Source organism: Coregonus lavaretus, assembly GCF_964263955.1.
Source record: "Coregonus lavaretus genome assembly, chromosome: 13".
NCBI classification, from domain to species: Eukaryota; Metazoa; Chordata; class Actinopteri; order Salmoniformes; family Salmonidae; genus Coregonus; species Coregonus lavaretus.
In genome coordinates, this window is record NC_140000.1 from 23,351,393 (window position 1) to 23,378,054 (window position 26,662).

The 26,662-nt window shown below is 43.2% G+C and overlaps 1 protein-coding gene and 1 long non-coding RNA gene across 3 annotated transcripts; one reads left to right on the plus strand and one right to left on the minus strand.

Moving 5' to 3' along the window:
• Window positions 1-214: 214 nt before the first annotated feature.
• Window positions 215-950, minus strand: LOC311140286. Its single transcript, XR_014614132.1, has 2 exons — window positions 862-950; window positions 215-565 (listed from the first exon to the last, which is right to left on the minus strand). It is a non-coding gene; the product is annotated as an uncharacterized lncRNA (long non-coding RNA).
• A 260-nt stretch (window positions 951-1,210) lies between these two features.
• Window positions 1,211-26,652, plus strand: LOC311140285 (high affinity nerve growth factor receptor-like). Of its 2 annotated transcripts, none has more exons than XM_084175268.1 (17): window positions 1,211-1,598; window positions 5,458-5,532; window positions 6,116-6,187; window positions 9,316-9,384; window positions 9,667-9,821; window positions 10,040-10,182; window positions 10,494-10,632; window positions 18,538-18,870; window positions 19,082-19,102; window positions 19,363-19,421; window positions 19,556-19,658; window positions 20,601-20,753; window positions 20,923-21,053; window positions 21,169-21,341; window positions 22,773-23,028; window positions 23,965-24,123; window positions 26,402-26,652. In XM_084175268.1, exons 1-17 carry the CDS (start codon window positions 1,399-1,401, stop codon window positions 26,585-26,587), a joined length of 2,427 nt encoding a protein of 808 aa, XP_084031394.1. In that variant the 5' UTR covers window positions 1,211-1,398; the 3' UTR covers window positions 26,588-26,652. The 2 variants fall into 2 exon arrangements, with proteins under 2 accessions (XP_084031394.1, XP_084031395.1); XM_084175269.1 differs by having other exon boundaries at window positions 22,773-23,022.
• The last annotated feature ends 10 nt before the right edge of the window (window positions 26,653-26,662 follow it).

A 26,662-nucleotide genomic window follows, 5' to 3' on the forward strand; every position in this document is an offset into this window, starting at 1 on the left:
TATGATTGTCCTTGCGCTATTGCAGTGAGTTATTTTAGCCCGCTGACAAGAAATATTTGAGCCATGATGTCATCTTTACAAATGATATTCCCGAAATGAGATTTTCAGTTAATCATGCTAACCCTGTCTTATGACTATGTCACAAGGTGGATAAGTGACAGGTTCTGGGTCTGGGTTGAGCAGGCAGTATGAAAGCAGAGGCAAACAACAAAAGGACAGTTCAACACATTTATTTTAAGGCATGGTGTTTGCCAAGGTTTCAGCACACAGTTTGTCAATTCAATTCGATTTCATCATCTCCATATTTCATTTACATAAACATAATTTTCTCTAATGTTTAGCTTTAAAATCCATGTTAGTTAAACCATCATACAACATACAATCCAAACAAAAAGGGACACAAATAGCTACACAGGACAGCAGGCAGGAGTCCATATTTGATCACTTAGTCATACAGCACAATGTCCATTTGCCATGTGCTCTAACCAAACATTTCACCCTTAAGCTCTGTTGCAACATGGATCCACCATGCCTCTGGACCGCATCACTTTCTGTGGGCGTCTGCCTGGAACATAAAAAACAAGGGGATTTTAATACACAATTCAAAATCACATTATATGTTAATCGTCCAATAGGAATGCTTGATTGTTACACATTGTTACACAAAATAGTGTAACAATTACCCCTTTGTAAGTCAATGAAATAATTACATGCATAATAACCCTGTCAAAAAGTGATTGTTCGCCTCATAGCCTATTGTGTTGACTAGGGTTTCCTAGTATTGCATCTTCCCCGATTTGTCCAAAACCACCACTAAATCCCTTATTAGCTCTGATCTCACAAACCTACAAGGGAAGTCACCTCATTCATAAATCCATGTAGATAAATGGATTCACCATTTGCAACCATTTTCACTGCATGAGACTGGTTGGTACCCAAGAGCCCTGACTCCTCAGTTGTCTCACACCTGGAACCACAGGTGGGACAGGAGACATCTCACTCAGAGGCAGAAGATCCTATCTCCATCATCCCATCTCTTTCTCCCCCCAATTCCCTCTCTCTCTGAGGTGTCTGGTGACTGTGGCTCTCCCACACAGTCAACTAATGGCCTGCTTTCCCTCTGAGAGAGAGCGAGAAAGAGAGAGAGAGAGGGAGGAGGGAGGAGGGAGTGAGGGAGGGATGGCTGCAGCCCACCAGCGCCCCCAGGGCCCCTTGCCTGCCTCGCTCCTGCTGCTCGCTGCTGCTGTGGCTCAATACCAGAGTCTCCTGGCTGGGATCACAACCCTGCGAGTCAGCCCAGAGAAGATCTGCTGTGTGTGGAGCCTCCCAGTTTAGTCCTACTTTGTTTCAGTCTGTACTGACAACTCTCTGAGCTGCCCCTCCACCATCTCCATCATCATGGCTGTGGTTGTGGGTTCAGCTCCATGGGCAGCCCCACTGGCCCTGGTACTACTGGCAATCACCCTGGCAGTGCCAGCCCTGGGAGGGTGCCCATCCGCCTGCCGGTGCTCCTTCGCCATGCTGCAGTGCCTGGAGCCTGATGGCATTGCCACTATACCCGCGTTGGCACTACAGGAGAGCGAGAACGTCACGGAAATGTGAGTGCTGTTGGTTGCTTGGATGGTTGGTTGGTTGATTGGTTCTGCTGGGTTTGATGTGTGCGTTTGTCAAGTGCTCATGTCCTGCTTATCTATCTGTTGACTCAGTCTTGGATGGGGTGTCTGGTAGTGTCAATAATGAGTTGGGTTGGCATAATGGTTCATCCATTGCTTTGATGATCTGATGTTGGTTGCCTGACCGGCTTGAGCTGTTTGAAGCAATGCTGGGCATGGAACAACAAGTACATGTCTTAATAGGAGAAGGTGAATATAGTCCAGTATGGAGTTGAATCAAGGTGATTGGTTTCCATGAATTTTCATGGAGAGGGGGGTTATATGACCCCATGGATTGAATCCATTTTGTATGACCACCGGCCTTCAGTGTGTGTTAGTATGGTAATGAGCTGGTTAGATAACGAAGTTCATTTTAATGGTGTTCCTGCTTTGATGATTGCTTCTACAAATTAGATTGGCAAAAGACATTCTCGTGCAGGCACTTTTTGAGAAGTTTTACAGAACTGTTATGAAAACATTTTAAGAGATTTTTTTCTCTAAGACTGTAGTTTATTGATTATTGGTTGATGCTAAACATGTCTGGAATAGTCAGCACACATTTACAGTTTGTCCCTAGTTGGATGGAAAGATGAGAAGTCCATGAGATTCAAAGAGTATGTATCAAAGTATGTATCTGGAGATTATCCATCTTAAATCTTATCAGAGACTTCTACTCCTAGTCCTCTTTCCATTATTTCACAACTGGTGTTTCTCAATTTCTGTTTCCAGTGAACAAATTCCACTCAATGAACTCATCAAATTGAACTCCCCCGCCTTGAGTTGGGGTTACAGACTCTGTTTGATCTTGTGTCAGGTGGTTTAGCATGGGCTGAACTGGGGCGTGATACACTGTAAGAGAACACTATTGATAAGAGCAGAGTCAGTGGTAGTAGAGTGATCAGGTCTGTGGGATTGTGTTAGTATTGATACTGTTTCACTAATACTCTGCCTTGGTGACTGCAAACAGTCTATTCACAGTAATGCATCATAGAGGCACTATAGCAGCAAGGTATTCTGATACATACATCCTTGCCTGGTGAAAGTCAACCTCACAAACCTGTTGAGAACATGTTGTTGTGCAGGAGGCTTGTGCTTCCCTGAAGGACTATTAATAAACAGAGTATATATACTTAAGTAAAACTGCCATAGAAGAGACACATATATAATATATTTTAAAGGGTACACTCTACTTAAAGATACACTCTAAATTCGTAACATATTGCATGAATTTGATTCGTAACATGTTCGTATGATATCATACAAATTTTTAAATGTCATAACATATCACACAAAATGGATTACATAGTACACAATTGGATGACGTAGTACACAAAAACGGAGACCACTTTTAGCTTATGAGCACTACTTCAAAATTATACAAAAGTTTAAGAATGCATCTTTAAGCAATTATCTGTTACTTTACACTACACCCCACTGTCCACTATTTTCAGAGAACTGGAAAATGGCCACCTGTCATTCAGAAAAGAAAAAGCTGTTATACTTAGGCTATACAGTACTGAAAATGGAACACAGAACTAAATGCCATTTTTTGTAATCCCATGCTGTTCTGTTTTTGTTCCTCTCTACTGCTCTCAACAATAAACACTCAATTGGGCTTGTTAAGGGAGAGACCGCATCTACAGCATGTCCAGCTAGTACTTGACTTTCTCCCTCTATGCCTCTACTTCTCTCTCTCTCTCTCTCTCTCTCTCTCTCTCTCTCTCTCTCTCTCTCTCTCTCTCTCTCTCTCTCTCTCTCTCTCTCTCTCTCTCTCTCTCTCTCTCTCTCTCTCTCTCTCTCTCTCTCTCTCTCTCTCTCTCTCTGTCTCTCTTCTCAGTACCTGTGGCTAAACGTGTTACTTAGAACTCCAGCAGAGCTGCTAAATTCATTCTGAAGCCATTCAATCAATAAGCAAGAGCTGCTCTTTCGGCATGTGTTTCAGCAGAACAAACAAGAAGCCGTTAACTATGGAACAGGGGCCCAAATTCATAATGCACTGTTATAAATTAAATTTTGTAAATTGTCAGCGAACGCCCGCCTGAGAACACTAGATGAAATATGACCCACTTGGCTCAATCCAATAAGCATGGGGGCGATTGGTGATTCTCATTCCACCTGCCCTGCAATTACATTACTGCTCCGTGGGTCAAATAAATATCTGTGTTACGCAGTGACAGACTGAAACAATAGTGCCTCACTGTTAAAGAAGGAAATATTTGGTGATGGAGATGTTTGGGGCACTGCCCAGTGGGCAAAACTGGCTGCAATGATGTCTGTCTGATGTATTTTGTGACTGTAAAAGGACATTTTTAGTGATCAGAAAGAGAGGTCTTCACCTGGTTGTAATCTGGTTATCGGTCGTCACGTCAACCAGATATTAATGAAAATATATTAAGAATTTCCTAGGTGTTGTCATGAAAAAGGGTTGAGTGCTGTTTTTTTAAGCTATACTGTATGTGAAAAAAGCTTTGAGTTTTTATTGATAAAATTGTTTAAGTGGAGGAAGCTTCCCTTTAACTAAATTTCCCCTCTTAGTCCTTTTATACTGCTTTACTTCTGCTTTGCTTCTGGTTATTGATACAGTAATGGTGAAATATCATGAACGCTATATAACAGTCTATACAAAAATGTACTTTTCTGGCCACGTCGTGTACATATGTAGGATCTTAATTTGATCACCCTGTTGCAGGATAACTTTTCTACAATGCTGGAAATGTGTATTTGAGGTTTAAAAAGGCTTCTGAAGTTTATAATTACATTTAGAAATGTCAGACTTGATTTTCCCTTATGGAAAATGTATCAACTTCTACAAAAATATCCAATAATTATAATCTGCATAATAATTCACATTTCCTGTTGGTGCAAGATTATTTCCCTGCTGTAGCAAACTGGCTCAAATGAAGATCCTACATCTGTACACTCTTAGAAAAAAGGATTCCAAAGGGATTCTACGGCTGTCCCCATAGGAGAACCCTTTTTGGTTCCAGGTAGAAATATTTTGGTTTCCATGTTGAACCCTCTGTGGAAAGGGTTCTACATGGAACCTGAAAGGGTTCTACCTGGAACCAAAAGGGTTCTAACTGGAACCAAAAATGGTTTTTCAAAGGGTTCTACTATGGGGACAGCCGAATAACCCTTTTAGGTTCTAGATAGCACATTTTTGTTCTAAGACTGAACATACAAAGAGGTTCAAGATACTGTCGTTCAAGAGTAGAGCAAAGTGACCTTGTGTTGAGTGTTGAGTTGACATACTGTCCCCTCGTGAAATAATAGGTGTGTCTGGAAAAGTGGAAAATGACTAATTTAAGAGAATTTACCAGCGATGTCAACTGAGTGTCTCGCAAGAAGACAAATGGTTTTTCCAAGTCTTCTCTACAGTAGATTTAGTTTTGATATTAGCTTTGTGGTTTGTTTTCTTTGCATCTGCCTTGGTCTGGTTATGCTATCAGTTGTCAGGCTCTAGCCCACAAAGGTCCATGGTTTGGACAATGCACTCATGAATTTCACTATAAAATATAACACTCAGTGCTGTACTGTGTCATTTCAGTACCTTTTTAGAGCTTTCATCACATACATACATAATACATGTAAACCCTTTTGTATTTGTCATTAAATCAGATGTTCTGCTTTGTCTGGATTGCTTTGGGTAAAAACAGCTCATTGTTCCTAGAAAGTATTTTTGTATTTTGCTGTCAGTTCTTTTTTGGTTTTGGTTTTTGGAATTGTACTCAAATCAATGCTGAATGCCATAATTAAATGTTTCCTTTAATTTTACATTGTATTTCTTTTTTGTTTCATTACCCAGTTACATCGAAAATCAAGCCAACCTGGAGAACATCACAGAAGTAGACCTTGCCAACTATAGAGAGTTGAAGAATCTGTGAGTAACCTTGCATTTTATGTAATATGTATGTACAGTATTTTGCTAATGCTGTATGATAATATGTTTGTAGATGTATATTTGTATTACTGCATGACATGCATACATATGCAAAATATGCTACAATACACCTAGCAGTTGATTTGATTGACTTGGCTTTAAATGTTTGGTTGGTCCTGTCATTGAGTGAGTGGTCTTCTCTACACTCCACCTTGTAGTACATAAGCCCTCCCAATAACCCTCTACCTTGTTATAGCAATCTGCAGTCCTAAACTTTACAACTCAACATTTAATTTCCTTTATGGCTCTTTCAATCAAGGGGGTGAACCTTGTGTGTTGCACATTAGCCATTATTCTGAGCAGAAACCTGCAGTCCTGTACAGTAATTTCACTTCAATCCTTCTTCTAAGTACCTTACAACTATCGTATTCTAAGAAAGGAAATGGTCTGGAGCTAGCTAATACAGCTAATACAGACTGGCTAATATACACACTATGGATTTACTGTGGCTAATTAGTAGCATAATCAGTGATTCACACTTCCTGTTCTGTCTTTTGTTTGTTTGTCGTGTTTCTCCCCCCAGCACGGTCACGTTCTGCAGGCTGGCGTACATCTCGGCTAATGCTTTCCAACACAACCTCAAGCTCCAATACGTGTAAGTGTCCTTGTCTTTACAAAGGGATTGTCTTTCCTTGTCATGTCTCGACCCATGCTTGGGTCATGCTCTTTGTTGCTATCAATTAAGGGGAAGCCACCCAAGCCTTGAGATCACAAAATATTGAACATTTTACATGAACTGGTCCCCATGAACTTATGGATGTAAATTCTGTACATGATTTGTGGTTTATTATTCAGCAGAGTCACTGCAAAAATATAACAATAGATGTCTGCTGGAATACAGATTCAAATGACTGAAATGTAATCATAATTAATTTGATACCATTTTATTCCAACAGTGACACTATGTAAGTTATTTAGGCACAGAACGCATTGGTATAGTATCAGAGGCTCCACAGTAGTGAGTCATGTGGGGCAGATTCTGACCTCTGATCTAACAGTGTGTTCAATTTGTTTTACAAGAAACATGCCATTTCAATTTAAAGTTAAAAGGATTGGATTGACACAATGTAGACCAACCTGTTTTTACAAATGTAGTCACAATCAATGCACAATATATTGGACCACTTTTGGCATATTGAAATGATTTGGATTCCACTTGTTAGAATGTTCGAATCAACAATATTAGAAAAACAACCACTGATGGATGAATCGTAGATTCCTTTTCAGATATTTGTGTTTCTAACACTGTGATCCAAACTTTCTCACAATTGGAATCCTTCAACTACCTTCTAAAGACACTGTACAGCACACTGAAAAATAACAACAACAAACTAGCATTAGTGTTGCCCGTATCTAGTGTTGGGGAGTAGTGAACTAAATGTTGTTTAACTAGTAATTTAACTACATTTTGCAGTAAATTGGTGGTAGTTGAACTAAATTCACATCTTGGTAGTGTTTTCAGTAGTCAATGCCATTTTTATCATGTAGCTAACTACTGGAACTACACTTTTTTTTTTCTTCTCCAAAATAAAATAAAATATGGGTGAAGTAGGTTTCTTTTTCGTCATCAGACCTGCCTAATTCTCACTTGAAACATTGTTTTTGTTTTTAATGGATAAATGACAAATTCTGTTAACATCTGACTCCAGAGTGATCTGTTCTTGTAATTTGTAGTCTATGACATTTCAGGTTTAGATATGTTAATTTCCACACAAAGTAGTTTGGATGTAGTGAACTACTTTTTCAAAGTAACTTTAGTTAAGCAAACTATGTTTTTCTTAACGGTAGCTTTAGTGTAGCTTAACTTCTTACAGTGTGAAGTAATTGGTAGTTGGTAAACTATATTTTCAGAGTAGCTTCCCCAATACTGCCTGTATCCATGGCAATCATCCCTCCATCAGTAGCTGACCCTTATCTCCACCATCTTGTCCTCATCATCTTACTAAGCGTGTGTGACATGTCCGATGTTGTTTATCTGAAAGACAGGCGGTTTGGGAGGAGGAGGTGGTGTGGTGGGAAGGGTGCTGAAAGGGGTTCAGGGTTGTGGGGGAGGGGGTTCTGGCGAAATCGGAGAAGACGTCCACTAGTCACCATTTACTCGCCCATTTTGGTGGATTATCGACAACTGCTGCATAATAAATACACTCCAGTAAGGGTCCATTATCGCTTAATCAATATTTCAAAGAAGGGGCTGTGGGGTGTAACAGATGTGTCTCTTAGATTGGGAGCCCCACCCAAAACGGGGGAGAACATGGGGGGGGGGGGGGGCTCTGATACTGGGGGCAATTTTTCAAGACTTGCCAGGATATTTTCTCCTCCACCACCTTCCTTGTTCCTTAAGATATATTAAGATATATGTTGTGCATGAGCACAGCTAGGAGCAGCTGCCATCCCCCCCCCCCCCCCCCCATGGCCCAGGAGGAATCAAGCTGGTAATAGATAAGCCCCAATGGCTAACCCATCTGACATGAACTTTTGGGAGCAAGGAAAACAAATAATTGAACCCCTCTGGCCCCCATTGGCCCTGCCAGAGTGAATATGTATCGGTTGCATGAGCGGCCTCCCCAGTGTGGTCTGCTGTCATCTTCTGAGGGGTTTTATTTACACCCTCTGCCAGCACAGAAGCATTTCAGAGCAGTCATGGTGATCTGCAGCAGGGGAGAACATATCTTCGCAGTGATATGCCTCAGAAATCCACATTTTCTTTTGATTTACAGTAAAGTGCAGCACATCTGAATGTACAGTAGCTCTATGAAAGCTACATCTGCCAAGCGCCTGCAATATTGAAGCTTTTTTATCAAATGAATTAACCTCATACTCCTAATACACAATATTTGATATAGTCAAACCTCTTGTCCTTTCTCCTCTTTCTTACAAGTACAAGCAGCATCATCAGGCTAATATAACTCGAGCACTCTAGTAGTGTTCGATGGCCAAGAATAGCAACCACCATCTCAGAGAAGTGTTTGGGATAATCACCTAATGTACAGAACAGTGGGACAACAGCGAGAGGTGTGCCAATGATGTTTGTGAATGCAGCACTTAATGTAAAAGGCTTGCCTGGGTAATTGAGCAGAGTAAATTTGGAGGCATTAATATGTCCACCCAGAGAGTTATTATAAGCATGTACGCATTGTTCTGCAGTGAGTGATCATATCTTGGGATTAGTTCAATGTGATTTATTTCAACAACATAAAACATACATTTTACAACATGATGTCTCTAGGTGAATGTTTATTTACTTCATCCAAAAAATGATTATAGATAACACAAAAAAAGTATATTACAGACTTCGATTTTTGTCCTCATTATGTCAGCATTTGAGAAAACAACAGGTGTCAGACACACAGTAGAACAGAAAAACTCATTTGAATAGATATAACAACTACGTGTGTAAACATAACAACCAGCCAGGCTATAATGACTGCTGATTGTTTGTGCATGAATGTGAGGACTCTTGACACATTGGAAGTCCAAAGACAAGCATATGGAAACAGTGCAAAAACAAAATGGTCCCTTTCTACTGGTATTTGTTTCAGATATTGAGCTGTGGCCATGCATAGACCATTCTTATGCAAAACTCAACATGGGTGAAAAGAGGGGGGGGGGGGGGGATCATAGGCTCAACAACAAATTGTATAATACTGTATTTTTATTTTTTGCCATTTATATGCTGAAAGTCCTGTTGGATGGATGTTGATGTTGCCTTGTTGTATCACACAGAAACCTGGCATCTAACTCCCTGGAGCATATCAGTTGGAAGGTGTTCCATTTTCTTCCCCTGCTCAACCTGTGAGTAAAACACCACTCAGAACATCACTTCTGTACTCTCTTCAACTAGTCAACCTGTGACTGAAATATCACCTCAATTATGTATTATTTTCTCTGTTGAGTTTTTTCTCTCTATTCATTGCCCTCTTTCTTAAATTCTAGAATGTTCTATTTGCAGTGTGCGTCTTTGATAATAACGACCTTGAATGCTTTGTATAGTCCTTTAGAAAGAACAAGAAGGTTACACAATTGAGAGAAAACTTTTGGACAAAAGAGACCGATTTTCTCTGTGTTCCCTTTCAGGGTTTTGAGGGACAACCCCCTTGTGTGCTCATGTGATATCCATTGGCTGCAGCAATGGCAGCTTAACGAGCACAGTGACCTCGACAACCAACCGCTGCACTGCTTCTCCAATGGCCATGGCCTGCGGTTGGACTCCTTAGTGATGGAGAATTGCAGTGAGTTGAATTGATAGATTTTTACTCAATTTAGTAATATATGCATGAAAATCATGTACACATATAGTTCAATCATTGTAGAAATAGTGTGACAAGGCTTTATTAGACTTTATTAGTAGCATTGCTGATTGGATTGCTTTTAAACGTCATTATCAACATTAAGTACCCCAGGCCAGACCATAGATTTTCCAACCCATTCTTGGTCCATTATTTTGCAGCTGAACCGGAGGTCGCCATTGTCCATGCCAACACCAAGGTCCAGGAGGGGGGCAACCTGACATTTGTGTGTCAGGTGACAGGAGTGCCCATGCCTGTAGTGAGGTGGCGCACAAATAAACTGCTGTCTCGCTATACTGTACAGGTACTGAGTGATGATGTCACATGGACATACTGATTGGAGAAAGCCAGCTAGATCAGTGGGCCAGAGATATTGCACAATGCACTTTTTGTTCCCATAATCTAGTAACATGATCAGGGTCACATAGGAAGGAAATGTAAATGTAAATATTCAGAACTAAAAAGAAAATAGTATTATGGTGTATTTAGGTTTCATAATTGTGCACATTGTCATAATCCTTCAGACTCCTTGAATCTCAGATGTCTCCATGATTGTTGTAAACTGTAATGTGTAGCTAAACCCCTGTGGTCCTCTGTGCCTTGGTCCATCTGTAGGAGAGGTTCTGGGGCTCCACTTTGGAGCTGGAGCTGCAGCTGTGGAATATGTCCTCAGAAGACAACCTGCACAACTTGACCTGTGAGGCAGAGAACCGGGCCGGGCCTGGGGAGGAGAAGGTGACGTTGGACATTGAATGTAAGTGCCAATGACCTATTAAAGGGTGTTGAAAGCAGAAAGACTCATTGAGAGCTGTCATACTGTAATGAAAGCAGGAGAGGTAGAGGGAGAGAAGAATTGTGTCAATTTTCCTTTCACAGCAATGTGTATAGCCAGAGATTTTTTCCCCAGAATGAAATACTTAGTATTAATAATTGTGGCTAAAAATAAGCCCACTTTACTTTAACATGCCACAGGTCTTTCGTTTCGACTTATTATTATCAGTTGTCACTCAATAATGAATTAGTACAGTGGCAATTTTAGCATGTACATTTTGGTGGGGCAAACAAAATAATGTTATTTTAGATGCATGCCAGCAAAGCCACTACACAGCACAACACTAAAAAATACATTAATTGCACTATAACGGTGACAAACGGTGCCCACAAACTGTTAGGGCCTACATAAAGCTGTTCCAACAGCAGAGCTTTCTTTTCAGCACCATGGAGTGAATCCTTACTACCACTACACATGGCTACATCAGAGGAGCCTTGTCTGGCAGCGAAACAGTTAATTCAGCCTCATTTACTGCCTTTTAAAAAAACATAGCTGATATGGCTGACTTGCTTAAACAAATGTGGTTTCTACTAACAATTGAGATGTACAAACTATGGCATAAGGGGACGACGAGTGGATAAGAGGCAATCCGTAATTTCGATTAAGCCATTAATAAGCGAGCTAGGACGGACATAGTCAATATAACTATTTGTACAGCACTTTTGAAATGTACAGCGACAGAATTCAGAACATGGGCCGTATTCTCCCTGTACACCAAGTCAGAACTGTAGGATAAATAAAGGGGGCATATAAGCAGACAATGAAAACTCTTACAATATTAAATGATTACATTTCTCTAAAACAGGCTATAGGCTACATGTGCACCACCAAGTCAGAACAGTAGGCTAAATTATGAGGGGGAAAGGGACAAAATTATTAGGGTGAGGCACATGGGCTACTAACAGCTTACTACACAACATACATTTAGTATGACTTTCTTAGCTACAGTATACATATCTCCCTGGTATATTACATCATTTATTCAGCAGAATACAATACATTTGGACTCACCTTGTTGTGCTGTGCTCACTTGAACAGGAAGGAGCCGTGAGGGTCCATGTGGACAAATTTTGTCATCAAACTTTGTCATTAAAGTCTGGCATTCTCTGGATTTATGGTGCTTTCAAGACAAATGGGAACTCTGAAGAAAAAAAAGGTTGAATCATGACGTCAGTGATCTTCAGGTCGGAGCTCTAGAAAGAGGCCCGAGTTCTCGACTTGGAATTCCGAGTTGGATGACCGTTCAAAACGTATTTTCCTAGTCGGACCTAGTTTTTTTCAGAGTTCAGAGTTGTCTTGAACTCACTGAAGTCTGAGATTTCCCAGTTCCGAGTTTCCAGTTGTTTTGAACGCGGCAGAAGTCATGCTGGATTGACAGCATGGCCAATGTCTTCAACCTTTTTTGGCCCATGGTGTGTTGTGAGTGAATGTTTATCCTTTTAAACTTGGAAAAGAGACCCTTAAACACAGACTTGGACCACACACCCTCCCCACTGAATAGCAGGCTAGTGATTGCTTTGCAAAGCTTGCAGATAGCCACTGTGTCACGCCCTGGCTCTGGGGACACTGTTATGTTGAGCCAGGGTGTGTAATTCTATGTTTGTATTTCTATGTTGGCCTGAGTGACTCCCAATCAGAGGCAACGAGTGTCAGCTGGTTGTCTCTGATTGGGAGCCATATTTAACTGTCTGTCTTGCACTTTGTGTTTGTGGTTTCTTGTTCTTATTTGGTTTGTTTATGTAACCAGAGACATCACGTTTTCGTCTGTTATTTTGATCGTGTGATCATTCTAATAAATAATATGTTCGCATTCAACGCTGCGCCTTGGTCTCTCCCTGACGATCGTGACAGAAGAAACCACCAAGATGTGACCAAGCAGCGTGTCCAGGAGCCATCGCCAGGGAGATCCCTAACAGATCTCCTTCGCCTCATCGACTGGGTCAAGCCGAGTGAGGAAGAGAAGGGCTTGACGTTGGGGCAGAAGGGCGAAAGGCTGGCGAGGGACATGGAGACCTGGTCCACGGGTAGGAGAAACGCCCAGAATTTTTTTAGGGGGGGGCTAACGCCGTGGACGACGGGCCAGCAGGAGACCGCGGCAGAGCGGCCCAGCGGATTGGCAGAGGAGGCCGCCAGGTTACGGGGGCCACTGGTCGAAGAGGGGGTGGAGGATGTAGAGGCACGGCGAGAGGTACTGGCGTGTGTTGCCAGTCCGGTCCGGCCTGTTCCTGATCCCCACGTAGGGCCAGTGGTGTGTGTTCCCAGTACGGTCCGGCCTGTTCCTGCCACTCGCACCAAGTCTACGGTGCGCATCGCCAGCTCGGCCCGGCCCATTCCTGCTCCCCGCACCAAGTCTGTGGTGCGCGTCGTCAGCCCGGTCCGGCCCGCTCCTGCTCCCCACACCAAGTCAGTGGTGCGCTTCGTCAGCCCGGTCCGGCCCGTTCCTGCTCCCCGCACCAAGTCTACGGTGCGTGTCGCCAGCTCGGCCCGGCCTGCTCCCCGCACCAAGTCAGTGGTGCGTTTCGTCAGCCCTGTCCGGCCCGCTCCTGCTCCCCACACCAAGTCTGTGGTGCGCGTCGTCAGCTCGGTCCGGCCCGCTCCTGCTCCCCACACCAAGTCAGTGGTGCGCTTCGTCAGCCCGGTCCGGCCCGTTCCTGCTCCCCGCACCAAGTCTACGGTGCGTGTCGCCAGCTCGGCCCGGCCTGCTCCCCGCACCAAGTCAGTGGTGCGTTTCGTCAGCCCTGTCCGGCCCGCTCCTGCTCCCCACACCAAGCCAGTGGTGTGCGTCGTCGGTCCGGCACGGCCCGTGCCTGTTCCACTGGTGCCTGGTCCGGCACCGGTCAGATGCGTTACGCCGGAGCTAGAGCAATCCGCTCCATCAGTGTGCAGTCCAGCTCCGGCCAGCGGGGCCAGACCGGACCAGGGGTACTTTGGGGGGTTGGAGAGGGAGTGGGGATCAGGCCCGGAGCCGGATCCGCCGCCAAGGCGGAGTGCCCACCCGGTCCCTTCCCTGTGGTATTTAGTTGGCGCGGTCGGAGTCCGCGCCTTTAGGGGGGGGTACTGTCACGCCCTGGCTCTGGGGACACTGTTATGTTGAGCCAGGGTGTGTAATTCTATGTTTGTATTTCTATGTTGGCCTGAGTGACTCCCAATCAGAGGCAACGAGTGTCAGCTGGTTGTCTCTGATTGGGAGCCATATTTAACTGTCTGTCTTGCACTTTGTGTTTGTGGTTTCTTGTTCTTATTTGGTTTGTTTATGTAACCAGAGACATCACGTTTTCGTCTGTTATTTTGATCGTGTGATCATTCTAATAAATAATATGTTCGCATTCAACGCTGCGCCTTGGTCTCTCCCTGACGATCGTGACACACTGATTCCTTCCAAACCAGTTGAATTTGCGATTTCCAACTTGTTGTGTAATATTTATATCCAATGGCCGATGAGCACCAATATGTTTATCTATAATTTATCTTCATATGACAAGGATTGAAAAGGATTTGCCAGTAGAATGTCGACTTGATTCATGATGATTTTACATTTACATCATTTAGCAGACGCTCTTATCCAGAGCGACTTACAAATTGGTGCATTCAACTTATCTTTTATGGGGGGGTGTGGGAGGGGGGGGGGGGGGGGTAGAATGATTACTTTATACTATTCCAGGTATTCCTGGAATGATGACTACTTTCTAGCTTGCTAGCTAAGATTTTGAAAGTATGATGTTGACATGATCAGTCCAATCAAAGCTACGGTAGATATAACGCGATTTGATGTAATTTTATCTGTGGCCAATGACCTTGAACCTTTTTGGAAGGGCACTTCTATGGCAGCACCCAAGGGGCTTGAATTTTCGAGCTCTCCCAATAGGTTTTGCGGTGATGTAGTGTCGCCATGAGTGACTGAACACTGAGCCAATCACGGCGCAACTAGAGAACATTACCAACCCCTATGCTCCCACTAAGTGCAAACCAGATGGGATGGCGTATCGCTGCAGAATGATGTGGTAGTCATGCTGGTTAAGTGTGCCTTGAATTCTAAATAAATCACTGACAGTGTCACCAGCAAAGCACCCCCACACCATCACACCTCCTCCTCCATGCTTCACGGTGGGATGTTACTTGAACTCTGTGAAGCATTTATTTGGGCTGCAGTCTGAGGTGCAGTTAACTCTAATGAACTTATCCTCTGCAGCAGAGTTAACTCTGGGTCTTCCTTTCCTGTGGCAGTCCTCATGAGAGCCAGTTTCATCATAGCGCTTGATGGTTTTTGCGACTGCACATGAAGGAACTTTAAAAGTTATTGAACATTTCCGTATTGACTGACCTTCATGTCATTTCTCTTTGCTTATTTGAGCTGTTCTTCCCATAATTTGGACTTGGTATTTTACCAACTAGGGCTATCTTATGTATACCACCCCTACCTTGTCACAACACAACTGATTGGCTCAAACGCATTAAGAAGGAAAGAAATTCCACAAATTAACTTTTAAGAAGGCACACCGGTCAATTAAACATGCATTCCAGGTGGCTACCTCATGAAGCTGGTTGAGAGAATGCCAAGAATGTGCAAAGCTGTCATCAAGGCAAAGGGTGGCTACTTTGAAGAATCTCAAATATTGATGTCTTTACTATTATACTACAATGTAGAAAATTGTAAAAATAAAGAAATACCCTTGAATAAGTAGGTGTTCTAAAAGTAGTGTATATATATTATTTAGCTAAACAGGTGAGGCTCAAAACAGCTGGGGCTCTGCCGCACCTGCCACTGCATTAGTAATACATCACTATAACGTTACATTAGTGATGCATTCTTTTTATAGTCCCATTTTTCTCATTTATCAACCGTACGGACAAAGACCTCAAACAAAAGACAGAACAGAACAGACTTCTGATTATAGAGGAGACATTATACTGTCAGAGACTGTGGTTTTGCCTTAGCCCAGCTTTGCTCCTGAAAAATTTCTGAATCGCAGCAATCTGTGGTCCCACAGAAGAGAGCAAGTCAATGCATTTGCAATACATTACAGAAAATATTGCCCAAACAATATCATATATCACTGACTCAGTGACACTCGTTGGAAAATAAAGCCCAAAAAGAGTTGGGCGCAATCAACTGCAGCCAAATGCATGAGCATCGAGGGACAGTTAATGAATGCAGGGAGGAAAATGGGCTGATAAGCGTGGTAAGATTTGATTTTAGACCCGGCTAATGGACTTCTCCCTCCTACTCCGGAACACAGTATTCGTCCGGTGTGATTGGCAGCCTGTAAGTGCGTTAGTGCAGCTAATCTATCAACATCAGTCCCCCTGGTGGATGGACACTCATTAACCGCTAGCCTTTAATTACCCTTAATTAGCTCCCCGATCAACGGGGTGTTTACAGCCAGGTCTCTGCTCTGCTGAGTGGCTGGTCTGACCACTTCCTGGGATTCAGGCGATTGGTGCTGCAGGGGCAGTGCCTTCGGAAAGTATTCAAACCCCTTGACTTTTTCCACATTTTGTTACATTACAGCCTTATTTTAAAATGGATTAAATCGTTTTCCCCCCTCATCAATCTACACACAATACCCCATAATAACAAAGCAAAAAAAGGTTTTTAGACATTTTAGCACATTTATTAAAAATAAAAACCAGAAATAGCTTATTCAGACCCTTTGCTATGAGACTCGAAATTTAGCTCAGGTGCATCCTGTTTCTGTTGATCATCCTTGAGATGTTTCTTGATTGGACATGATTTGGAAAGGCACACGCCTGTCTATATAAGGTCCCACAGTTGACAGTGCATGTCAGAGCAAAATCCAAGCCATAAGGTTGAAGGAATTGTCCGTAGAGCGCCGAGACAGGATTTTGTCGAGGCATAGATCTGGGAAAAGGTACCAAAAAATATCTGCAGCATTGAAGGTCCCCAAGAACACAGTGGCCTCCAATGAAAGAAGTTTGGAACCATCAAGACTCTTCCTACAGCTGGCCGCCCGGCCAAACTGAGCAATCGAGGGAAGAACCTTCAAGAAGGACAACCATCTCTGCAGCACTCCACCAATCAGGCCTTCATGGTAGTGGCCAGACGGAAGCCACTCCTCAGTAAAAGGCACATGACAGCCCGCTCTGAGTTTGCCAAAAGGCACCTAAAGACTCTCAGACCATGAGAAACAAGATTCTCTGGTCTGATGAAACCAAGATTGAACTCTTTGGCCTGAATGCCAAGCTTCACGTCTGGAGGAAACCTGGCACCACCCCTACGGTGAAGCATGGTGGTGGCAGCATCATGCTGTGGGGATGTTTTTCAGCAGCAGGGACTGGGAGACTAGTCAGGATCAAGGCAAAGATGAACGGAGCAAAGTACAGAGAGATCCTTAATGGAAACCTGCTCCAGAGCGCTCGGGACCTCAGACAGGGGCGATGGTTCACCTTCCAACATAGACAACGACCCTAAGCACACAGCCAAGACAACGCAGGAGTGGCTTCGGGACAAGTCTCTGAATGTCCTTGAGTGGCCCAGCCAGAGCCCGGACTTGAATCCGATCTAACATCTCTGGAGAAACCTGAAAATAGCTGTGCAGCAACACTCCCCATCCAACCTGACAGAGGTTGAGAGGATCTGCAGAGAAGAATGGGAGAAACTCCCCAAATAAAGGTGTGCCAAGCTTGTAGCGTCATACCCAAGAAGACTCGAGGCTGTAATCGCTGCCAAAGGTGCTTCAACAAAGTACTGAGTAAAGGGTCTGAATACCTATGTAAATGTCATATTTCAGTTTTATTTTTAATAAATGTGCTAAAATGTCTAAAAACCTGTTTTTGCTTTGTCATTATGGGGTATTGTGTGTAGATTGATGAGGGAAAAAAACTATTTAAATACATTTTAGAATAAGGCTGTAACCTAACAAAATGTGGAAAAAGTCAAGGGGTCTGAATACTTTCTGAAGGCACCGTATATAAAATAAACTTATTTGGGAAAAGTTTTTTCAAAATGAAAATATAGACTACACCCTAGAAATCGATTGCAAGAATCAATCAAACAAATCTTATCTACGAAGAAAACGTTGAACGGTTAGCTATAATTTAGTCTTTCATTCCAGACAGAGTTCAACAAAACTCATATTGTGCTCTTTTCTAACCCCACTATAAAGAAATTGGGGACATTAAGTAAAACCTGATGGGTTGTGCTAATTGTGCTAATGTTTGCCGCCCATGACTGTCTTTAGCATCCATTTTCAGAGATAATCTAGAGTAAAGAGACAAATGCATTGGTATCCCCTTAGCACAGCATTTTCTACAGTAGGGACATGGGTTAAGAGCAATGGAACGGTCGGTGGAAATTGTCAGAGTGAGGGGTCGCTATACATCAGCATAACCTTCGATCTAAAGAAGCCATTTCCTGTAGCTTCTTGTCAGCTCGGTGCTTCCAGGTAGCTCTTGTGGTCAGGGGCCCTAACAAAACCTGGATTCATTATTCATAACAGGTCAACAGGTTGACAGTACAGATGGAGAACATTGATTCATGGAAACTCATAGGAGGAACCTGTAGGGCACTTGGATGAGGCTGCACCTTCTACTGACCAACCAATGACTTAATGTCTAAAACAGGTTGGATGTGGTAATCTGCAAATTCAGCACAAAGAGATAATGCATGTGTAGATAACGATGGTTATAGCTTTGTGGATAATTATTTCCGCAAGATGTGATCTCATTCTAATATCATGTTCAATGAATTACACACATTTAGTGTAAATGATTTTGAGGGAATGTTCTGAATTCAAATATAGCCTTTGTTTTTGTTGTCTCCTTACCTATTCACATCCTAATGGACCACATCTCACGTCTTCCATCCAGTTCCAGCCAAAATCATATTCCTGCACGACGCCGAGCCACAGCACCACTGGTGTTTCCCCTTTAAGGTGGACGGGAACCCTGAGCCATCCATCCACTGGCTTTTCAACGGCGCCAACCTGACCGAGGGCCGCTACACCTACACACAGTTCATTCCTGACTCGGATGATGGCTCTGTGAAGCACGGCTGTCTATTCCTCAACAAGCCCACCCACCTGAACAACGGCCTCTACACCATCATGGTGGAGAACAGCCTGGGCGTGGATCGAGCCACGGCCACAGGGAATTTCATGAACAACCCCTTTGACCCCTTTGACCCTGAGGGCATCATCCCAGGTGATTGTCTGAAATTAAACGCTATAGAATTAGGAATTATAATAATAATAATAATAATAATAATAGTAATTTAATAGGATCTCTATGATACTGACCCTCACTTTTCACCAACTTGTGTTATGTTAGATACCGTCTCATGTGCTTGCATATACAGTATGTACTTTATACTTAGTCTAAATTTGTCATCCTCTCCTCTTTTTCTTCATGCCAGTCCTTGAAGAAAGTGATCCACGTAAGCCTTTTGAATGTTATTTTGACAGCGATTATTACCCTATAGAAACAGATAACTGTACCTAACGAGAACAAAAAATACATTTCACGAGTAGTAGAGTGTAAATTACCCAGGATTTTGCTTTCATATACTCCACATATCCAATTATTTTTATTTTTTAATACACTGTGTGTCAGTGTCTTGCATACTTTATTTGTGGTTATCATGGTGATTTGTGAGTAACGATCCATTATTAATGATTCATTTTATGCTCCCTCCAGTTCCCACCAACCAATCTAATGAGGATGTCACTGAGAACCTGGAGAGCAGAGTGTTTGGGGTGAGAAGCCATTCAATGGGTCTGAAACATAGTAATAATATAACACACAGTATGGAATGCTAATGCTAATGTTTTAGAAAATGTTATGTTATGCTATGCTAGGCTATGTTGATGCTAATTATGTTTCTGTGCAGGTGTCGGTGGCAGTGGGTCTGGCTGTGTTTGCTTGCACCTTCCTCCTCATTATGGTACTGGTCATCAACAAGTGTGGACAGCAGTCCAAGTTTGGTATTCACCGTAAGTGACACACTCTACTATGCAATGGGTTTGAAATACCACAGTAGTGTCTGTCGGTTGTCATTTTGCACAAAATATAGTGTCCTATACTCAGAGGGGTAATAGTAAGCAACACGTTACTTGAGTTTTCATAGAAGACAGCTATGAAACAACTTGAGATGGGTATGTTGTTCTCAAAACGCATCAATTGTTAGAAAGTGAAGGGCTGAGAGTGAATTCTGACATGTCCCTGTCTGGAGCATTCAATAAGAGACAACCCCAGGAGAATAAGACACTTTGCCAACGGTAAAGACTTCTCTGAAAACGCATATCCATTTTAAACTGAAAGATGCAAAAGCCAGCGACAATGCGAACTCATTTCTTTCATTATCACTTTGGAATTGCCAATATTTCCGAAGCAAGCATTGTATTCCTCTGAAAGTAATTCACATGAGGCCAGGCAATATAAGGTTTCTGCCAGGCTGTAACTTTGCACACTGTCAGCCCAACATCTCAGTTAGAGTGCCTTAATTACAGCAGTGAACTGCGTCAGGAGCCCCTAGCTGCTGCGTGGGCCATTAAAGAAGACTGATAGAGGCCAGCTAGGCGTGATAGGTCCTCTCGGACCCCCCCAGAAAGTGCCTAAGTGGGCCTGATTGCCTAAGTGGGACCCCCTCCTGGCCGACTCGTTTTCCCTCGCTTGCTGCCGTCCACCATTTTCTATCAGTGGCTCTGGGGGGTTCTGCGGTTTTCTCGATGAGTGGGTTTTACGGTTTTCGGCACATGTTTGCCTTTTAATACTGTCTGCAGATAATACAGTAGTTGCTTACCGTTCCGACGTCCACTTTCCGACATTTTCTTTGTTACTGAACAATGCATCCATAAATTGCTGAAAAGTAAATGGATGTATCACATTCACGTCTCTCTCTCTCTCTCTCTCTCTCTCTCTCACTCTCTCTCCAGGTTCATCTGTCTTGGGAACAGAGGATGATCTTGCTGTGTCACTGCGTTTCATGAACTTTGGGGCCAGCCCTCCTTCCTCTGATGACTCTGGCATGTCCAGCTTTGTGGAGAACCCCCAGTACTTCTGTGGCATATTCAAAGACAAAGACATGTGTGAGTGGAATCGGAATACAACTAGGGAGTGGATACGCGCTAACTTCATTATGATTGCATTTAATATACTGTATCTACCATGTTTTTCCCTAGATAAAGTTGGTAATGCAGTGATCCTATTCTGTTTTACAAGGCCCAATGTTAAACACCTTTATCTGTGTATGTACAGGTGTGCAGCACATTAAAAGACAGGACATAGTTCTGAAGTGGGAACTGGGTGAGGGGGCGTTTGGCAAAGTCTACCTGGCAGAGTGTGCCAACCTCAGTCCGGACAGTGACAAAATGCTGGTGGCCATCAAGGTATGCATGAGACTGCCACCCATTGCCACACTTTCAGAGGTGCCTTACATGAAGTTTAGAACTCCTAAACATTATGATGTCATATCCTCCCGTGACTGTGTTTCTCTGTGGTCAGACTCTGAAGGATGCCAACGAGTCGACCCGGCAGGACTTCCAGAGAGAGGCTGAGCTGCTCACAGTGCTCCAGCACCAGCACATCGTTCGCTTCTATGGAGTGTGTACAGACGGAGAGCCACTGGCCATGGTGTTTGAATACATGAGACATGGAGACCTCAACCGCTTCCTCAGGTATGGAAAAGAAACAGAACCTCATACTTAAACCCCACAGGGATAACCTCATGCTAACCTTCCCCTGCTTACTTCAATTAATTAGCTTCAGTATGGTAACTATTTAGAAGCCAAAGGTTTTGTTCTGACCTCACTGCATCATTGTGTCCACTGCTCTTCAGCAAAGCCACTTAATTGACCTTGATGAACCACACAAATACAACTGTTTCTATGCCAAGCCACACTTGTAGACACCTTCGCCCTCATTGCTCTACCTTGTTGTGTACCCAAGACAACAAGCCACTTGGGGTGGACCATATGGACCAACAGTGTGTTGCAGTGGTTAGGACACTTAGTTGTGGGAGTGCCAAATAATTTGTGTGAGCTGGGATGACTGAATATGTGATTTTAGATGCATTTCAAATGTCATTGAAGATAGTCTGGTCCAACATGGATGCAGGAGAGATGTTCACTGAGCAGTCAGATAGAGCACCATGTTGATACTGTAGATGACCACTCATGCTGCACCTGGGACATAGTCTGAGACACCATTGAAACAGACATAGACAGTGTATGTCTGTCACTGCCAGGTGTCCAATGGGGCCAGACTGGGAATGAAGACTCAATGCACACACAGACACAGCCCACACTATCCATGTTCATGGATAGATGGAAATCACATTTCCAAGCAGACAGAATGGATGAGTGTCTCTTGGCCTATGAGGCAGCTGCTCGTCTACCCTACCACCTGCCTGTTAAACTAATAGTGATAGAATAGACAACTTCCTGCACGTGACAAAGTAGAGAGGCATTCTATTAGGATTGATGGAGACATCGAGGAGCTTATTGGGAGTGAGCTACAAGCCAGAGTGGGTGGGGTGGATGTGATATTGAGAGAAACTGTGGAACGTTTGAAGAATAAGGCTATCATGCATCTCGGAATCAAATTATTCCAAATGAATGCAAGGCGTATAACAAGCCTTATGTTTCCTATTAACCATCTTGTTAAGTTGTTTTGTTATGGTTTGGTCTCTAGCTGACCGCCTCTATTACACTTAAAGGATCTCATATATGTCCAACATGTTCCATCTGCAGATTGCATGCAGTAATCATCCATCTGGTCACTGTATGTTGATATTGCATCACTAGGTTGGTGCAAAAGTTCATGCATCAAAGGACCAATCATAAGCCTAAATTAATCTGGATGACCAATGGGAGAGCTGGGCCCATATCATAAAGCGTCTCAGAGTAGGAGCACTGATCCAGAATCAGGTCTCCCTGTCCATATATTCATTATAATCTAAAAGGCTATACTGATCCTGTATAAACACTACTCTGAGACTCTGTGAATACGGGCCCTGATGGATATCAGCCAAAGTATGTCTCATGCCGTTCACCCAAAAGCCCCAAAAGCCTGTAAAGGTCATGACCTGTCCTCCCCCTGTCCACCAGGGCCCACGGTCCAGACGCCCATATCCTGGAGGAGGTGAAAATGCCCCCACTGGGCCAGCTCACTCTTCCCCAGATGCTGGACATCGCCGCCCAGATCGCCTCGGGCATGGTCTACCTGGCCTCCCTTCACTTCGTGCACCGGGACCTGGCCACACGCAACTGCCTGGTGGGAGATATGGGAGAGGGTCTGATGGTCAAGATAGGAGACTTTGGCATGTCCCGGGACATCTACAGCACAGACTACTACAGGGTAAAGGTGGAAGTAGTGAAATACTTTTTTAGGGGGGGATTTTGTCATCCAACATTTCATTGTCATGTAATATTTAACAAAATATTATATCCAATTGTATGTACACTGAACAAAAATATAAACGCAACATGTAAAGTGTTGGTCCCATGTTTCATGAGTTGAAATAAAAGATCACAGAAATGTTCCATACGCACAAAAAGCTTATTTCTCAAAGATGTTGTGCAAACATTTGTTTACATCCCTGTTAGTGAGCATTTCTCATTTGTCTAGATAATCCCTCCAATTGACAGGTGTGGCATTAAACAGCATGATCATTACACAGTTGCACCTTGCACTAGGGACAATAAAAGGCCACTCTAAAATGTGCAGTTTTGTCACACAACACAATGCCACAATTTTGAGGGAACGTGCAATTGGCATGCTGACTGCAGGAATGTCCACCAGAGCTGTTGCCAGAGAATTTAATGTTAATTTCTGTACCGTAAGCCACCTCCAACTTTGTTTGAACAGAAAACCCCATGGTGGCGGTGCGGTTATGGTATCGGCAGGCATAAGCTACGGACAATGAACACAATTGCGTTTTATCGATGGCAATTTGATTGCACAGAAATAACGTGAGGCCCATTTTTTTTTAAAGGTATCTGTGAACAACAGATGCATATCTGAATTCCCAGTCATGTGAAATCCATAGATTAGGGCCTACTGAATTTATTTCAATTGACTGATTACCTCATATGAACTGTAACTCAGTAAATCTTTACAATTGTTGCATGTTGCGTTTATATTTTCGTTCAGTATAAAAAAAAGACATAATGATATTTTCAATGTATAGGCTTATCACATATGAAGTAGCATGGTATATCTGATGATCATCTTCATTGTCATATTAATTATAATTCTATAAATGCACCATTGAATGATCATTGACCTCACCCCTATCAGGTGGGTGGGCGTACGATGCTTCCTATTCGCTGGATGCCCCCGGAGAGCATCATGTACAGGAAGTTCACCACGGAGAGTGATATCTGGAGCTTTGGAGTGGTCCTCTGGGAGATCTTCACCTATGGGAAACAGCCCTGGTACCAGCTCTCCAACAGTGAGGTAAGGAACTGGGCACTGGGTAGGCAGCAACATGGGGTGCCAGGTTGCCTAGTGGTTAGACCGTTGGGCCAGTAACTGAAAGGTTGCTGGTTTGAATCCCTGAGCTGACAAGGTGAAAAATCTGTTGATGTGCTGTTGAGCAACCCTAATTTATCCAGGGATGCTGTTCATGATGGCAGACCCTGGCTGTCCCTACTCTCTGATGGTGTCTCAGGGGGAGTGGGATATGCAAAAACACAATTTCAATTCACGTGAAATAGGACGAATATGGGCACCTACCTTTTTTTGTGTGAAAGGGGCATCTTTGTATTGGTGATCAAAACCTTCTAAATTCATAGTAATAATTAAGTAGATATAACTCTGATATCTAGTTGTGTTGAATAATGAAACAGTGTCCAGGCAAAGTGTAAATACTGTACCACATCATCATACAGCCTGTGGATAGAGGGTGAAGTGTTTGATCATAGAGCGATACTAGAGCACTCGGTTTTCCCAGCTGACATACAGCCAATCAATGAGTTCATAGTAATCATGGCGGGCCCAGTCCAACCCTTTTAGGTTGCACCCCAAGAAGTGGACACTGTCCTGACCGCAACTGCACCATTATGGACTAGAACCCTCTTTCCTTTCAAGTGGATGGTAGATCACTTTTCCCGTCCACTCAATTCTAATCTCATTGGCTCTCATCTTTGCCCAGGGCCAATGACGTTTAACCTTGTTAACCTAATCCTTCCCGGCCAATGATGGACTTGCGTAATTATCATGTTGTCTAATTAGGGAAGGCAGGGATAAATCATCCCAAACTCTCCATTTAGGTCTGAGATAAGGCGACGGGCGGCCATCTTGGAAAGTCACTATACATTTTTGTTCACTTATGAAGATACACATAACGTTCTGAGAACCATATGTTTCTTAGAGCTCGGTGAGAGCGTGGTTGTCCTATGGTTATTATGCATACAACCTTCCCACAACTTTCTAGGAATGGTGCAGGATAGTTGCTTTGGAACATTCTCAGCACATTTAAGGAACTTGACAAAAAAACATTATTGTCTTGGTGTTTCATTACTTTAACAGAACGTTTCCTAAAAGTTATGGACTAAAATGACATAAAATTAACAGCTTTGTATGAGTAAAAAAACATGGCATGCTAGTTCCATCCTAGTAGTGCAGAGGACTTATTACATAGATAAACAACAGAAGATCATAGGTTTGAATCTCACTGATGCTGTGCCACAATAAAAAATAAATGTGTTTGCATGATTAATGCCTAAGCAAATTAATTTCCATGTGTCCTATCTGTGCTTGGAGTTTAAAACATTTATTCTAAGCTAGCAGTCTTATTGAAACATGTTCTCAGAACGTTATTTAATTACCTTCAAATAGTATGAAAAAGTATGAAAATGTACGCACTCACTAACTGTAAGTCGCTCTGGATAAGAGCGTCTGCTAAATGACTAAAATGTAAAATGTAAATAACCTATCATTTCCGTTCTCAGAACGTTAATAAAACCTCAGAGGAAAACTTTCAGGGAACTATAGTAAAACATTATCAGAACCTAAAAATAAACGTTCCCAGAACAGGCAAAATTATCACTTCCATTCTCAGAACTTTTAAAAGACGTTCTGCTTTACTGGTCAGGAAATGTTTGGCTTCGTTCCCAGAACCAATGGGAAACCAAAAACATACGTTCCCACGACTTCCAAGGAACCAACTGTGCAAGCTCAGTATTATAGTATGATGAGGTTCAGTGCTGACAGGTCTCTTCAGTTCATTGGATTAGGTCAGGGATAACCCTCTTTAAAAGGGTTAAGTCACTGGCTCTTTATGTGATGTGGGGCCAAGGGCAGTCCTTGAATGGGAATAGGCATAGTGGAATTCAGTCCTTGACAGTGATAAATGCATTGAGCCATGCCAAGTGCAAGAATGGGTCAATTTGATAATTTCTGATGAATACCGTTCCATTGTTTTGCAAGATCACCAGCTTATTAGAGGCAACATCTTTGGTTCTCACAGAACATTCTCCAGAATTATGTAGAAGTTGTCGATTCATCTTGACAACTCCACTTATTGTTCTTACCCAAGTGTCTTCACCTCAAGCTCTCTAGGGTGGCTTGAGCTTGTCTGGTCAAATGAATGAAAAGTGACGATCGTGAAAACATTCAAACCCTGACGTAATAGCCCCAGATAAAGAGGCATACCAAAAACCTAGAGTTACCGTAGCTAGCAGACCTTCTATTTCTAACCCCCTCCCTCTGCCTCTATTTGCGCCCCCCACAGGCTATCGAGTGCATTACACAGGGCCGGGAGCTGGAGAGACCACGCACTTGCCCCAAAGAGGTGCACGGCCTGATGCAGGGCTGCTGGCAGAGGGAGCCCCAGCAGAGGCTGGTCATCAAGGACATCCACAGCCGCCTCCTGGCCCTGGTGAAGAGCCCCCCTATCTACCTGGACATCCTTGGGTAGAGGCTGGGAGGGCTGGGGCTGGGGCAGTGTCCAGGCAAGGGGAAGTAGGGGAACTTACAGTCAGGGATGATGGGT

Excerpts from the sequence above, each read along its gene's own strand:
- LOC311140285 (XM_084175268.1), top strand. The coding sequence starts at position 1,399 with ATGGCTGTGGTTGTGGGTTCAGCTCCATGGGCAGCCCCACTGGCCCTG. Across the intron at positions 9,385-9,666 it reads TTTCTTCCCCTGCTCAACCT|GGTTTTGAGGGACAACCCCC; the intron begins GTGAGTAAAACA and ends GTTCCCTTTCAG. Across the intron at positions 19,422-19,555 it reads TGGAGAGCAGAGTGTTTGGG|GTGTCGGTGGCAGTGGGTCT; the intron begins GTGAGAAGCCAT and ends GTTTCTGTGCAG.